This window comes from Falco rusticolus, chromosome 3, assembly GCF_015220075.1.
Source record: "Falco rusticolus isolate bFalRus1 chromosome 3, bFalRus1.pri, whole genome shotgun sequence".
Classification (NCBI taxonomy): Eukaryota; Metazoa; Chordata; class Aves; order Falconiformes; family Falconidae; genus Falco; species Falco rusticolus.
The window spans coordinates 47641767-47659025 of record NC_051189.1 but is presented as its reverse complement, the minus strand read 5'-3'; the positions used below and the strand labels follow the sequence as shown (position 1 = coordinate 47659025).

General features: G+C 38.7%; 1 protein-coding gene across 1 annotated transcript in view; it reads right to left on the bottom strand.

Moving 5' to 3' along the window:
• The window catches only part of ATP6V1H (ATPase H+ transporting V1 subunit H), a 51219-nt gene that overhangs the window by 25918 nt on the left and 8042 nt on the right, over positions 1-17259 (bottom strand). The window contains exons 3-9 of the mRNA XM_037379959.1: positions 15768-15870; positions 14238-14327; positions 9557-9670; positions 6397-6501; positions 5267-5320; positions 2298-2395; positions 671-863 (exon numbers count right to left, since the gene is read on the bottom strand). Coding sequence (XP_037235856.1) covers positions 671-863; positions 2298-2395; positions 5267-5320; positions 6397-6501; positions 9557-9670; positions 14238-14327; positions 15768-15870 — 757 coding nt within the window. The remainder of the gene's footprint in view (positions 1-670; positions 864-2297; positions 2396-5266; positions 5321-6396; positions 6502-9556; positions 9671-14237; positions 14328-15767; positions 15871-17259) is intronic.

Sequence of the window (17259 nt, the reverse complement as noted above, 5' to 3'; positions counted from 1 at the left end):
GATTACAAGTTGTTACAGCATTCCTGTATTACATACAAGACACTTAGCAAGCATGCACATAAAACTATGTGCACATGCACATTTAGCATCCATGAACACAAACTGGTACTCTCACAGTAAAAATATCAAGCCCCCATGCTCAGTTATTCCAAATAACTTTAAATAGGACCAATGATTTTCAGGTAACACGGACACAAGTCAACCATCACTCTTACATGGGTATTCTTTCTCATTCATCTTGACAGAGCCATTAAGAAAAGATTTTTGGACTGGTAGATTGAAGTAATTTCTAAGACAGTCAGTTGGACAAATGCATATGTGTTCAAAATAGTACCTTTTATTTAAAGTTTCATAAGGTAAAACTTATCAGGTATTATTAACTATACCGTTTTATACTAGTACCCGTAGAAAAAAGAATCTTGAACTAAAGAAGGAAAATCATTAGTAACTGTGTTAACAGGGGTTTTCTTAGTCAACCTTATTTTAAAACAACATCAAACAGCAGACACCTATTGCCTGTAGCAAAACTCAGCTCACAAAAAAAAGATAATTAGGCTTTCAATCCAGTTTACTGATACAGTATAGCAGAAAGACTGTGGATCAGCACCTAGGATGAGACCTACTAATTTGAGAGAGAAGCGCAGTGTGATTGCAGTCAACAGATACTTACCCGAAATGCTGCAAGGATGATTCTAGTTACTTTCTCTTTGACAGATTCCTGAAGAATATCTGACAGCACTGGAACAATATTATACCGACGGAGATATTCACACATTTGAGGACTAAACGCCAGCAGCCACACACAGAAAATCATCTGATACTGGAGCTGGAAGCCACATTTGTTGCTCAAGACCCCCATGATACTGAAAAATTAACATAGCATACATTTAATTTTTACATAATGACTGCATAGATTGCATTGCTCCACCCTGAAACATTAAAAGAACACTAACAGGAACTTATCGGAAAGAGCTGCTGACTATGAATACACAACACACACTTCAGAGTATCCTGCATAAGTATTTATCCTTATACAAGCCGCTTGTTCAGAAAGTTGTCTTTTAAAGAGAGTTACTTTCTCCTTAGCCCTACAGCCATAAAGTAGCTTCTCCCATGTGAACTGAAATGTTACTGTATCCATATTCAGGTTCACCAAGACTCTTTCCCTACTGGCATATTTAGAGCATTATTTGCTCTTCTAGGAGAAACAGACATTGCTACTCCTTCAAAGTAAAGAAAGAGGAGAAGCAAAAAGACACAACAAAATATATACAAATTGAACTTGCTTCCCTAACTGTATCTTTCCACAGAAGTGTCTGAAATGAGCAATGGTAGTCATTATTTAACAAGCAAGTTTTCAGAAAAAAGTTTACAGATGTAACACATCGCAGATACACAAAACACTGCTGGAGAAGAAATATCCCAAGATCTCCAAGAAGAAACCATGCAGCAGCTTTGTTCAGCTGAAGTTTTGAAAATTTAGTAAGTAATTCCATCCCAAAACAGCTAACCCATTTTAAAAGAAAAAAAATATCTGCTTTTAGGATCATTGCTATCAAAATTAAAACAAATTCAGACTTGTTGAAATGCAGACTTACTGCAATGCCTTCATAGTTTATTAAAAAGATTCCTTGGTGAAAAAGTTTGTTTTCCAATACCGTCATCTTGACACACATGAAGATCTTTTGAACTTTCATTTCACTGACAACTTTGACAAGTACAAATCATATAGCCACCATCCCCAACAGAGACATGCATGGCAGAAAAGCTATTTATAGACTAGCATTTTTTAAATAAGATGAGTGACAACACCCGAGCCCCATGCAGAGCTATTCATACAGATAACATGGATTAAAGAATGACCTAATTAAAGCCGGGGTGGGCTGTGTGGAATTTTGAACTTAGTTCTAGAACATGTTTCTCCTTTCACTAATTTTTTCAGACTGACCAACTCCAAACTGAAAGACAAGGAAGACTAGCAGAAACTCATTTTGTTACTCTTTGTTCTATTAAATAAAAAAGAGCATCTTCAGCTGAAGATAAACAGCTATATTCCCCTTCAGATATTTATTTAAGCAGTTCTTAAAGAACAAAGCAGCATTTAAGCCTCAACATTGGTACCTATATCTGCAAGTTTCATTTGTTTATTTGACTGTAGTAATGTTTGAAAACAAAGAGGTTTTGTACTCAAACAGAGCAGCTGTCTTTTGCAAGAGAGTTCTATTCCAGAAGAGGTCACCATGGAACATGCTATTGTAACTGCCAGTATATCCATATAAATTGAAATAAATGCTCACCAATTTACTCCATCTGCTTCTACCCACGCAAAGCGGTATTCATTGACCCTGAGCATCAGCTGCAGACATCCGGCAACACATTGTACATACTGGGAACTCTGGGTGAAAAGAACACATCACTTCTTACAAGAGTTAGGCAGTAAGTGCTGAAGTTCAGTTTTCCAAACTAGGCTTACTGGCATATTTCAACACACATTTCTTCAGTGACACTTTCAAGTTAAACAGGCTCACTCTTACAATGCCCGTCTTAAAAAAACAAACAGAACAGAAAAAAACCCAACAAGCACACAAAAAGAAAACCAAAAAAACAATCTCACAATAAAAGGTGGGAAGTAAATGGAGAAGAGTTTTGAATAGGAAAGAAGTATTACGCAAGTGATACCATTTGAAAAAAAACAAAACAGATTTTTATAGCCCATGTGAACATGCCTTCTTTTGTTATCTATAAATCAAGGCTGACTTCTATTTGATTATACTGCCAGAGACCTTTCACCCACAGAGTCAATTGTTATTCCACTGAGCAAAGTTTGGGAAATACAATCAGCAAACTGGTTACCAAGCTTGAAGGAGGTCACTGTGGGAAAAAGGAATCTTGAGTTCAGGTTCTTCCCATTCCTGTTCTCCAACTCAAAACAGCAGTGTTATCATTACAATTGTTTATGTTCCTACACATGTGCCACATAGCAAGTACCATGCTTATAATGAGATGTACATTTATACAAAAAAATAACATTAGAAAAATGAGTATGCAAACTTATCTTCAAAGTTCAGCTTTGCATTTTAAATTTTTTTCTTTGTTTCATTACAAGTTTAACACAGTATACTGCGCTAAGAAAAGAATAAAACTTGCCCATCAGGAAAACACCGAGAGATGCACCACTGAATTCTATTTTCATTCAGCCTCCTATATGTACTGTCACAAAGACAGAATCATTAAACAGCTTTTCATCTCTAAAAGCATGTTGTTTTCCACACAGTAACACACAAGATGGGGTGCAGTTCAAAAATGGGTTTTGGCCAACAAATCATGCCGCCCACTACAGCAACAGAAAGATCCCAAGGTATAACAGAAGTTGCTTTTTTTATTTCCTCTCTTCTTGCTCAACTTCTGGCATTACCTTTCCTAATACTCGGGTATGCTGCTGATAAAGTGTTAGGATTTTTTCCCTATAAGCCTTTTTCTTTACTAAGTGTCTTGAAAAACCTTATGGTAGATCACTCACATAATACAAGGTCAAACCTTTCAAACATCTAATGGAGTGAAGAGCTTAGGCAATCCCTCATAAGGGAAAAGAGAAGTGACAATAAACAGAATTTAAAATAAAGATGAATTCATTCTGTGTCTCTCATCAGAGATTAAGACCTTTACGTAAAAATTGAATCTGAACTTGTAGGCCCAAATCATCATACAGAACATTCATTTCCCTGGGGTAGGTATTCATTCTCACGCACCATCCAATAAAAAAAAAAAAAAACCAAACAGCTATAAACACAAAGATAGTCCTCCCACCCCAAATAATGTATTAATTTACATCATCCAACTGCATCACCAAACTGTGTACCACCAAACTTAGAGTCTTCTTTTTAAAGTCATAAAAGCATCCTCTTCCAACACTAGTATAACTGAAATTTCATAATTGATCCCAGTCCTTATTTCCTCTGTAAAACCCTACAACTGCATCTCCAATTTACTCTGAAATAAATTAGTCAGGACCTGCTTGGAATTCTTGCACAAGCTAGATCTGAAATTAGAACATTAACAAAGTCAAGACAATACTTACCCAATTTAATTATCCTAGAACACATCTGCACTATCAGTTCTGCTGCTTTGGGACCCTGCAGTTGTACAGTACATCCATGCAGTGCTGAAGTACAATGAGTACAGATTTCTAAGCAAGTTAGAAGAGCTCACAGCTCCGTAACGAGCGGTGTTGAGTGCTGTACAACTATTTACTCCTTTAAGGCTATATGACAGAGGGCTGTCAGCCTAACAAAACCTAACAGTATGGCACACAGAACTGCACATGAAATACTGAAATACTTCAACTTCTAGGCTCAGGCTGTAATCTTACTCCCTATCCATGGCCAATGCATAACAGCCTTTCATCTCTTCTATTTTAAACTCCAGTCAAATGGTAATTTAAGAGGCTTTTCTCTACGGGAAGCTTATGCTTTAAAGCAATGAGTACATTTAGAAGAAAAACAAATTTCAGGTTCATGTTTAAGTCTTCTGAGAAACTGAAAACTTCCAAGTTGCAAAAGGAACAAACCAAACTGAATACTACTCCATATTCTAAAGCTATGATAAACTGCCCCACTGTGCCACAAAAAACCCCAGAAAATTCAGTTACGATGATCACCCGAGTTTGCTGTGCTGCTGCAGTTCATCTCCAAGCTCAACAGCCACTATAGCTGTATGAAATTTAGTATAAATAAATACTGATGCAAAAAGAACAGTTAATTTTCCCCTGAATTCAAGCTAATGAAATATGAAAAGCTTACAGCTTTGAAAGCACTTGCAACTTCATGCTACAGAAGCTGAGGGGCAATGTCAGATCTAATATCCGACATGCCCTTTCTAAGTTCTGCATATCACTAGAGCCAAAAGCTTCTTAGTTTCAGGTTTCTTCTACAAGTCCAACAGTTCAGCGCTAAACAGACAGTATTGTTCAAATATTAAATTAATTCCACATAATCTTCTCGAGTTTTAAACAGCAAGAATGCTAGATACATCTACATTTTAACAACCCAAACCAACTGGTAAAAAACATACTTACACTGCCAGCATTCTCTGTGAAATCAGTGTTTTAAAAATACTTGTTTCTTGGCGCCATCACCTGGCATTCTGTTGCACAGTTCTAATTCCAAGTACTTTCTATTACTGACACCAGAACAGCTCTGCACCTTAATCAGGAGTGGCTATCACCTGTCCAAAATAGCAAATTGACAGATTTCAAAGATATACTTACATCACTTGTAGAGACTGCTCCTGCTTCCACAGAACCCCCCGTACCACGTAGTTTCTAGGGAAAAAAAAAAAACGTTTAAAATCGGAGCTGTCCTGCACACTTACAGAACATTTATTACCAAGTTTCTTTCAATTCTCCAATCTCTCTAATCAAAAAAAGAAAAGTTTAACAACCTACTAGATACTTTTCCTGCTCAATACATTATAATAATTTATTTCCCACTCACACTCCATCATGTCTAGAAGAATATGCTTGGAGCTGATCCTGGTATATTGTTTTAATTTATTTTTGTTAAAGTATGGATTTCCTCAAGACTTTTATCCATCTTCATCTCAGAATTTGAAAACTGTTTTCTTGAATATTTCTGAAGGAACTCCCAACTTCAGGATTCTTCTTCCAGAGAAAAAATAAAACAACTTTTTAATAAACCCAGTTTGGAAAACTATGAAAAATACACCATTACTAAACATACTGAATGTTTCTCAGCTCTCTAGAGTCCACTTCTGCTACAACACTACCTTAAAGAACGACAAATCACTGGGGTTTTGCAAGTCTTAAAGGAAGAATCTCCAAAAATTAATACCAAGGAGAATGATTCATCTTTGAAGGACAAACCAGCAGTAAGCAGTTTATACTGAGCTAAGAACATAAAAATACTGTCCAAATAAGTCAGTATTTCATTTCAATCAACAGGGCTAAAAAGCTTTTAGCTTTTGCTAAAGTACAACAGTACTACAGTAAACTGGAAAAAAGTTTTTATATTCACTTCCTGTTGCCATGTGATTTTTCTTCCCAGCAAAAAGCTGAGAAACAATACAGGGAGACAAAAACCCCTCATTATACATTTTCTGCATCCAAAAGAAAAATCAGTGTTAACCCAATAGAAAAGGTAAAAATTCTTACTTCTATTTTTAACTTGCATTTCAAGGACTAGAGTAGAAAATATAAACCACTATTCAAACACATAGTTTTTAACTTAAAGGATACTTAGCTTTAAAAATGACACAGCAAAATTTCATTTTAGAAAAAGAAAACCAAGAACGTATTCCTTGTTTGTACATCTATATATTCAAATTCTTGAAAAAAGTTTCCAAAGTCAATGTAATGTTTAAACAGAAGTAGCTTTTTACCTGTGAACTGAGCTGAGTTTTAATCCAGTTGAAATAGTAATTCAAGTCACTGCCTTCCATAAGTTCCCTGCCCCAAGCAGCCAGTTTGGCAATAATTCTTGCTGCCTGGAAAAGAATGCAACAAACAGATTTTTCAAACACAATTGCAGGATTCAGTGAGAGGTCCTATAAGCTCTGGAAACCAAGTTTATGAAGAAGATGGCCCCTTACATAAATCTACCTGTTTTCAATGTAAGGGACTCTTCATGTCTAGTAATTTTGTTTCTTCAGCTTTCTGCTGTTTCTGCCTCCTAGTAAGTGGTGTATTTCCACAGCGTTACCAGATAGCTGTAGCTGATTAAGTTTGCAAGGCATCGACACAGAACACAGAACGAGGTGGAGGGGAGCTATCAATGGGCTACTGCTGGAGGACACCATTACAGTCAGAAATCCAGTAACAGCAAGATGCTTAATGGCCTAACGCATACACAAGCAGGCTTACTTTAAGCAACTACAGCGTATGTCAACACAAATGACTGCAAAGTATTAAAGTTTTCTTGGACTTAAACTGAAGCAAGTCATCTTCAAGAAGAGAGAAGTTGCAAGGCCATAAAAAGAAGAGCAGAAGTGAAGGCAGAACTTTAGAATGAAGTTGAGGACTAAAACCAGTCATATTAACAATTTCCATGATGGCACAGAACAATGCTGTATTTCTATGCCAGCCTTTCCAAATTATGCTTGAAGTAACTCTAGATTGCAGCCTACAGCTTATTCACAGAAACATTTGAACCAGCTTTATATATAAAGAGGCAGTCTAACCAAGAAACTACTGAAGCAGGGGTTTGTTTGCCTGCATAATGCTCTGTGATGCAGTGAGTATTCCAGGCACCTTTCCACTATACTGCATTCAGAGGTGTGGCACCACCACCACTGATTCCTAGAGGGAAACAGTGAGAATCTGGAACAACAAACTCTACACTGAAATGCGTCAAATCCACTTCTAAATGCAGCCAAGTAACCCTAAGAAATCTTTTCAGCTTTAAAAAATGAGAGAGTAGATCTCTAGCTTACCGTGCTGCCATTTCTAGCTACGTGGCCCCTGAATGAGAGACCATTTATGCCTAGCAGAATTTGAGCCTGGACACAGAGGACAATATTTTTATCTGCCTATGCAGATGCAACAATGTGCCATCAAAAGTCTTCCAGTGAGCACAGTAAGGAGGAAAAAAAGGAAAGCCAACAAAAAACAACACAAACCTAGAATTTTGTTTTGAAAACATTCACGTGCTTATAAGAAGTATGCACTAAAAGTACTAAAAGGCATAAAGAGCAAACAGTGTTTTAAAGTGGATTCACATCATGTGAGGTTCTGTGTCATTTATAAAATAATTTGTGTATTTTTGCAGTACCTGAAGAAAATAATATCTGCATAACTCATCTGTGAACAGAGAAATGCTGGACATAGAAATGTCTATACTACACATTTGAAAGCCACCATTCTAGGGAGACTAATTACTTTGCACTGGAAGGGTCTAAAAATTACACTTTCACTGCACACTCAAGAAGTCAATACTGTCTGAGCTTGCTCAGACTGCACTTTTGCAAGATGGATCTTCAGCAGCAATGCCAAACCAAAAAAAAAAAAAAAAAAAAAGAAAAAAAGAAGAGAAAAAAACCCCACACACCACAGCCAAAAAACTCCAGCTTCCTCCTTCAGCTGCACCAAGTAAACTGATTCCATGGCCATGCAGTGAATCAGTCAGATTAAATAAACAAAATTCAAGCCTGACATTTTTCTTGAAAACAGGCCAGCTCACTGTTCAAGTTGTAGCGCAGCCTCAAACAGTTGCACTGGCCACATCTAAGGGCAAACATCATGACTTGCCTGGAACTCTTTGTGCCAGTACTGCCACCACAGCATAATGCAGGCCAGGTATGTGGTTCTGTAGTTTGAGCCACTGATTTGATTCAACCACACCATGCCAATAAAGATATGCAGTGAAGATCAATTCACAGCTATGCAGTTTTCTTCCTCCTCAAGCCATAATACAAGTTTTATGGGTGGAAACTATGGTCTCCATTAGGAATTTACAGTAATGCAACCATAGCTTTCACCTACAAGGAAAAAAACTGCTGAGATGAAATGGCCAGTTCTCACCACAAATGACAGAAGAATACTAGGAATTCCAGAAAAGTTACTCCATATACACCAAGAGCACCCTGTGGCTCAAAGCACAGCAGATACCACACAACACACACGGTTCTATTGTGTTTGGCTGGGATGGACTTTCTTCATAGCAGGCCATATGATACTGTGGTTTAGACTGGTGACCAAAACAGCACTGATAACATACCAAAGTTTTAGCTGTTGCTGAGCAGTGCTTGCACAGTATCAAGGACTTCTCACTCTACACTTCAGTGAGTAGGCTGGGGGTGGGGACCCAAGAGGCTGAGACAACTGACCAAAGAGATACACTGGCTGGGCATTAGTCTGATGGTGTTGCGTGCTGCTTTAGCATCACTTCTTTTTGTTGGATTTGTTCTAGGTTCCACCCCCACTTCCTTTTTTCCCCTTGATTTATTAAACTGTCTTTATCTTCATCCATGAGTTTTCTGCCATACTGATTCTCTCCTTAGACCTGCTGCAAGGGACTGTGCAAGCAACTGGGCGAGAGCTTTCCTGTCAGCCAGGGTCAACCCACCACAACAGCAGACATTACTTCTTCCCCAGTATGCTTGCTGTTATACATAGATTTCAAGTGGCATTACAGTAACTCGTGCATACGAGAGAATAAGGTTCAGCAAGGTAAAGATATTTCCCTTTCACAAGATGAGAAAAATTCTACTATTTGTACAGCATGAGGTACATTGACTGGCATTGTGACATAAGTTATTTTTCTAGTTACGTCTTACTCTGCTTAAGTAATTCTGAAATCCTTCCTTTTCTGAGCCTTTAAAATCTTTACAATCTCCCAGAAAAAAACCCACATCAATAAACAATGTAACTTCTTTCTAAAATGTGGTCAAAGTGAAGCTTGTATTAAGAATGACTCATCTAGACTGCAAGAGGAAAACCTTCCAGTCCAGGCAATAGTTTACCTTCAAACTCCAAAATCCTAAAGAAAAATAAAATCAGCATTTTTCTCTACCACCCTCAGAGACAGGTTCGTTTAAAACTTACCATATGCACAGTGAAAAGATCTTGTCGATTCAACATAGGCAGAAAATAGGACCATGCAGTGTTTTTACCACGTTTTGCATAATCAAAGAAGATACAAACACGCTGATGATTTTCCTGTAAAAATTGGGAGAGGGGAAAAGATGAGAGACCTGTAAAAGCATTCAACATAGAGCAGTTATTTGCTCCTTATTATATTGGCATACATTATCACAGCGTATCCTGGCTTGTAACAGCCCTTAAATTTTTCGGTTTGACAGTTACTTGCAGATACAGTTCATTTCAGCACTCCAATAACTCGACAGGTTAGAGATGTGGAGTGGGGGAACAAATTTTGAAATCCTAGTCATATCTCAGCACTCCAATACCTGCTAGAGTAAAAATGGATGTATCCCTTTGATCAAGCAAGCAGAATGAGAGCAATGAGAGACAAGTTAAATACTGCCATTTCCCCTACCCTTCACCCAATCAAATATGCTTGAATAAAGTCCATCCAAAGTTTTCCACATACTGCTACTTCCACACAAAAGCCTGTTGTTCAACTTGGCTGCATATGCTACAACAGAAGCTACTCCTGCCTCTCCATTACCCTCAATGGGAAGCAAGCTCTTCTTTCCCAGATGAGGCTGTAACTGATTCTGCAGTTACCTCAGGCAACTTGCATACCTAGAAGAGGACACAGTCACCAGAAGTCTGTTCTCCAGGGCTTCTAGGCTGAACCACAAGTAGCTGCACCTGGGCACCATGCACAGTTTCTTCAAGCATTTCACCTAACAACCACTGTGAAAAGCAGTTATTGTGGTTCTCCTTAAAGCAGACCAGAGAAAAGCCCATGCAAACCTGAAGGAGAAAGAGGAGCTCTGCTATTTCCTAATAGCCCAGAATATAGACAGTCTTCCAGAAAATCAAATACCTGGATTCTTGCTTTTCCTCAACATTTCCATATACTTTCTAGCCTGCCTGATAGTAAGCTTCCATTCTAAAGAGATGTCTCCTCATTGAAGTCAAGCTATTACAACCACATTTACAACTCCTACCAAGGAAGGCAAAACTGTTTGAAATGCTGTAATTGAGAAACTCGCATGAGAACAGTACTTCAGGCTCTACTACCCAATTAATTTAATCTTCAGACTGCCATAGCTGAAGGGCTTTCCTCCTTCAATTCTGCACCCTATTATTAACTCTATGGACCAAGAATCAGCTAAGGCAAGCCCGCTTGTTGGAATATGATCCACGAAGCACAAGATGACCTCAATGTACCCATGATCCAAACATTGGTATCTTACTAAGCATCAGAGTTCCAACCAACTCTTCACTGAAAGTATCAAAGTTACTGCAACACACGGGCTGCAAATTGCTGTCCTGATCACTGACCTGGGGAAGGTCAGGCGTCACTAGTTATCCAACAGTCATAAACCTTACAGTGATTAATGTTCTATATGGCATGTGTCAATGCTCAAAAACCCTCTCAAAATTTGTTGTTCAAACTATGAAATAAAAAAAAATAAAAATTGAAAAAAACCACCAAGATCTCAGGAACACAGTGCCTTGGTGGAGAGCCTCCACTCTGCAAGGGCTAGTTTGATGAAAAATAGCAGTTCAATCAAATAAATTGTTGTTAGCATCTACACTTATGCTACACAAAGCCTAGCTAAAAAGATCAAAAAATAACTAGATCAATGAGTTCAGTTTACAATATAACTAAGGAGGAGATGGGTCTGGAAGTAGAAAAGTTGAAATAATTTCACCTTGCTGTCAATCAGATAACTAGTCTGGTTTGCTATTAAGGTGGAAGGTAAGGACATGAGGGCAGAAATGGAGACCTACCTACAGCCCTGGAATACGTAGTGCTGCACCTTCCTAGGCAGCTACTGACTACACCAATAAAATGAAAATCCTGAAGCTCTCACATGAGCAATTGAATAATTTAGCATCTATCATTTCTGAAGAAGTGTAATGAAGCTCACTTGGGTGGTACTGTTACCTGCAGCAACTACGGTGCAGGTTCTTAAAGATTTCATAATTAACAGACTGTACAGTGTGACTGGGTGACTAATCCAGAAAAATTCTTCCAAGTATTTACCATATGAATAGAGTAAGAAATGTCTCCTCAGGGACTCCAGTATGCCAACACTCTCCACCTTCAGAAATGAGCAGAGTGGCGATGTTCTTAAGGCAATCACCACATTAATTTCACTTCTGCCAGCCTCCAAAAGAAATCTGCCTTAGAACAATGATCAAATCCATAAGTAGAACTGCTGGAACAATCCTAGACACACAGGCAGGCTTTTGGTGTGCTGAAAACACAGCTGATACGATTTTTACAGCCTCCCAAGAAAAGCATAGAAAAGACAATAGAAGAACCACATAGTCACTACCAACACAGAAAAAAGCTGGTTGCTGTTACCTATGACAGTTTCTAGCAGTTTCAGCTATCGAAAGCAGCTTTCAGATATTATTTGTTCATCGCATGGAACTGCATGAACATCCTTGCTCAAAGCAATTTTACTGAGTCAGTGGCACCACGACAAGCCATGTCCTTGAATAACTTCTCACTTAAAATCTTTGCATGTACTGAATTAAGACTACTTGGGCAGGAGACTTCACATTCACTATTGTAGATTCTTCTGTCCATGCAGTCTGCAGGGACCCTGTGCTAAACTCAGGTACAGTCAACAGCTAATATGCTGCTTTCTGACAGAATCGTACACCCTGAAAACATGCAGCCAAGGGTCCATAAGGCATCACTGACAGCACACTCTACCACCTGAACTTGACCAAAAGAAAAGTCCTGCTTCAGCCTTGCCTAGTGGAGACACAGAGTATGCAGATGCCTGCACACAAGCCCTCTATGCCAGCAGCCAGATAATCCTGAATAATGAAATCACACAAAGTGCTGCAAAAGCCAGTGCAGCTTTTCAGACAGTGAAGCAGAGTTTCTAAATTGAAAAAGGCATCCAGTTTTAAACAATAGTAAATATATACTGTACACCAATATCCCTGTTCTTCTGTATCGCTATAAAGCCTGGACAATTTAAAGCAATTATGTTTAACACTAAGAATTCCACACATGCCACTTCTGTGGCAGGGTAAGGCCCTGAATACAGAAATGTCAGTGCACGACCATTAAGTCAGGAAAACATGTTCATCTACACACATATGACAGAACCAATACAGCAAATAAGAGATTACTCAAAACTACTTTCTGGGACTACCTAAAACTAATGCAATTCTTCGTGAATGCACCAGTGAAAGCTTTACCTGTGGGTTATTAATTCCGCAACACAGGAGATGATACCAGCTATTGCATCTTGTAGCTACAGGCTATATGTGCTAATGTCAAAGTTCATAAGCAAAACAAGACCTACTAACACAAAAAGTTCCAAAGCAAGGCAAGTGAAAAGATTACTTTGATGGCCACTGACATCTCTTACACAGAAAATGAGACCCATTCCTCACAAAATTAGCCATAATAAACAAAGTTCTCACACCCCAAGACAAGTTTGTCATCAAATGCACAAACTAAAACAAGATGCTCCCAACTTAGCATCCTAATGAAGGAATCACACTGAGGCTCCCTTTTGTCTTCTCTGCTTCTTGATGTCTCTGTCACACTTAAGAAAAACTAAATCTAAAGAGGAAGGGGGTTAGAGTGACAAAGCTGCAGATGGGCATGAATAAACTGCTGCCACCACCACTAACTATTATTCCAGCAGTCAGGGCACTCACTCAGGAACGTGCAGACAGGAACCTGGAAGAACACCATAATCCCCGTGTCATACGTACTGTGGAGAGGCTCACACTTTCAATTTGCCTGCCGACAACACTTAATACTCAGATGGAATTAGAACTCATGTGGTTTGACTCCTCCAGCAATACTCTAAACCATTAAGTTATCACTAGACACATTTCATTGTAACCTTGTATTAAATACAACATAAAATAGCAGAAGAGAAACTGTCAAACAGCCAGATATGCTACATGAATACCAGGAGAAAACCTTGCACAATTCAACCCGTCTTGTTACATCAACACTCTAATACATCACACTTTCTCTTAGTCTACTAGAGAGCAAAGAAATGCAAAAGCGGGATTATCCAACTGACTTGTCCCAGTTGGCACTGCAGTCCTGACACCAAATTTAATCGCCTACTCTTAAAAGTCACTGTATCCCATAACTACAAAGAACTATATTTCATTGAATCAGAATATCCTGGTTTATAATTAAATTACACAGAATTTCAGAACATGTTGTCCTAAATAGTCTAACATATATTGGAAACCTGAAGCTGCAGGAACTACACCTTCTTGCTGAGGGTGGCCAAATATCTTCATAGAAAAAGCTTCAACAACTTCAAGTTAGAAGTCGTATCCTATCTACATTACAGGGAAGGGCTGAGGTCACAAATTATCCCGTAACATCCAAGTTTTGCATGAAACATGGTTGAGAGCTGACAGACAAGCTCACAGGTGTGTTTTCTTTCCAGAATATGAGCATATATAAATAAGACTAAGTTACCCATACAACAGCAGGACTAACATCTAATCTCTGAAGACAAGATCTGAAAATTTAAATAATATTTTTAATACAGTATGACAAACACCTGAAAAGACCTGAATTAGGCTAAGGAAACATTCAAACATGCATTTAAAGACTTAAAAATAAGACAGGTTATTGACGTACTTGTAGCATATCATCAACCATTGTCAGAATGTACTGAACCGTCTGTTCCTTGGAGATGTGAGTCATCAAGTTTATAAACGTTTTAGCACACTAGAAAAATAAGAGATGTTAAAATTAATATTACCAATTGTCTTCATTCCTTTTTGATAATATGAAACAGGACCTCATTAATTCAGTTGTCTTACATAAGCATTGAGCATCCCAACATCTTATTCATTTGCAATGAGATGAATACACTTGACATTATATTACAAAGAAAATTTTCTGTCACATTGATCATTACACTTTACAAATCGCTATTTCATTTGAAAGCCATAGAACAAGCACTCACCAGTGAAAGCCAGGATGGTGCTTTGTTGAAAGACTGATTAGAAAAATCTCCAGTGTCCTTTTTATGGTAGTAAGGAGAACCACCAAGTAAATTGACAAGCAACAAACTCAGGCATAGTATAAAAAAGTTTCAGCAACTTGAATGGGAGGGAGGGAAGACAAGTCACACTTTTACCTGTTCACTTCCTATACCTTGCAGACAAATCTTTGTGCATATCCAAGCTGTTTTCTGCTTCCTGAACAATTCTACTCTACAATTTCAGCAACAGATATAATAGGCTTGAACAGTCACAACACTACTCTATACTTCCTCCTTCGCCTTCACCGCATTCAACTAAAAATGAAAGAAAAATGGAACTCTGAACTGCTACACCATAATTATATAGTGGCATATAATGCACACCATATACACTTTTGTCACTATGCAAATTATGGTCTATTACCTAGCAGTCACACAACACAATTTGGGGAAGAGGGGAAAAAAAAAAAAAAAAACAACACTCACAGAACAGCCTAAAACTAAAGTAGAAAAAAAGGGCTAGGAAGATCTGTGTCTTCACTGCATCTCCTACTCTTCACCTTCCCCTTGCCTCCCCAAAACCTCCTGATGCCTGACACTGTCTGCTAGAACCTCTGGCTTTGAAGGTGAGATTCTACTGCTTCAAATACCATTGAAGTGTATTTAGGCTCCCTGCCTGGACTTTATAACCCAATTGACATGGGTCACCTATCAGCTCTGTCCAATGCCTCATATCTTACCGTGCCTAAAATGACACTAGACACCTGTGTTTAACTGATTACACCTTAGCAGTCAGTGGACTATTACTGGAACTACATTAGAAATGCTCAGCTAGCTAAGCTGAAAACTCACCAGTAGTATCTCTAACCAGTAAAAGGAAAAAAGCTTAAAAAAAAAAAGCAACTCAAGGACAAGCATGCGTGATTAAGTAAACTGGGATAACTGGGATGAGGAAAGACTCGAGCAACACAGTCAAAATCAGATGACATTTAACAATTAAATAGTTTTTTTAAAAAAATATCCAACTAATGTAGAAAAAAACCCAGAATCGTAATAGCAGGTTTTATACTACTTTCATAACATCTTAACTGTATACAGCCAACAATAAAACAGAGTTGGTACAAAAGTTTCCTTCCATTCTCCTCCCCAAAAGATAAATTATTGAAAGAAAGGAAAGTTACTTGATTGCCTTCTGTTTGCAACAACTCCTGTTTTTCTTCTGGATTTCTTTTCTGTTCAAATCTTTGAATAAATTCACAGTCTTCACCTGAAATCATTTGCCCTCTGAAAAGCAAAATATAAAGCCATAAGTAACATGAATAGTAAATTTCAAACTGTATTGGGTTTATGTCGCAAGGTATTGGTAGCAGGGGGCTGCAGGGGCAACTTCTATGAGAAGACACTAGAAGCATCCCCCATGACAGAGTCATGCCAGACAGCTCCAGAAGACACCAACCACTGGCCAATGTTGAACCACTCAGCAACGGTGGTAGCACCTCTGTGATAACATATTTAAGGAGCAGCAACAGCAGCACAACAGTGGCCAAGAGAGGAGGAAGAATATGTGAGAGCAACAACTCTGCAGACACCAAGGTCAGTGAAGGAGGGGGAGGAGGTGACTCATGTGCTGGAGCAGAGATTCCTCTGCAGCCCATAGTGAAACTCGTTGTTCCTCAGCAGCCCAAGGAGGACCCCATGCTGGAGCAGGTAGATATGCCCTAAAAGAAGCTGCAGCCCATGGAAAACCCACATTAGAGCAGGCTCCTGGCGGGAGCTGTGGCCCTGTAGGCAGAAGCCCATGCTGGAGGAAGTTTTCTTGCAGGACCTGTGACCCCACGGGGGACCTACACTGGAGAAGTCCATTCCTGAAGGACTGTACCCCATGGAAAGGACCCATGCTGGAGCAGTTTGTGAAGTACCATATCCCATAGATGGGACCCTAGGATGGAGCAGAGGAAGAATGTGAGAAAGAAGGAGCAGCAAAGACAAAGCATTATGAACTGATCGCTACCCCCGTTCTCCTACACCACTCGGAGCAAGGAGGTAGAGAAGTCAGGAGTGAAGTTAAGCCTGTGAAGAAGGTAGGGGTGGGGAGAAGGTGTTTTTTAGATTTGTTCCTATTTCTCATTACCCTACTCTGTTTAATCCGCAATAAATTAATTTCTCCAAGTAAAGTTTGTTTTGCCTTTGGTGGTAATTGGCAAGTGATCTCCCTGTCTTTATCTTGACCCACAAGCATTTTGGCACGGTTTTTCCCCCTATTCTTTTCATGGAGTGAGAGTAATAGAGAGGCCTGGTGGGCAGCTAGTGGCCAGCCAAGGTCAACCCACCAAACCAACCTTATTTTCTTCAACTTGAGATATCAACAGTATTGCTTTACCAGTCCTCTATCCCACAGTATATACGTAAAGAACTCCCTTCTACAAAAAGTCTCATGTACAATGGATCTAAAATTAATGACAGAATAATCTCTCTAAAGCCTTCCCTATGCATTGCCTCTGCTCAAAAACATTCCCTAAATAATTCTTAAACTTCCAGAGGCTGAATGCAACGGTCAGTGGAAATAGTTATAAGAACCAGAATACAAACAACTAGCATGCCAAAATTATAATATATAACATGAATAACAGTCAAATCCAACCTAAAGTAAGTGCTGAAAAACAAAATGATTTT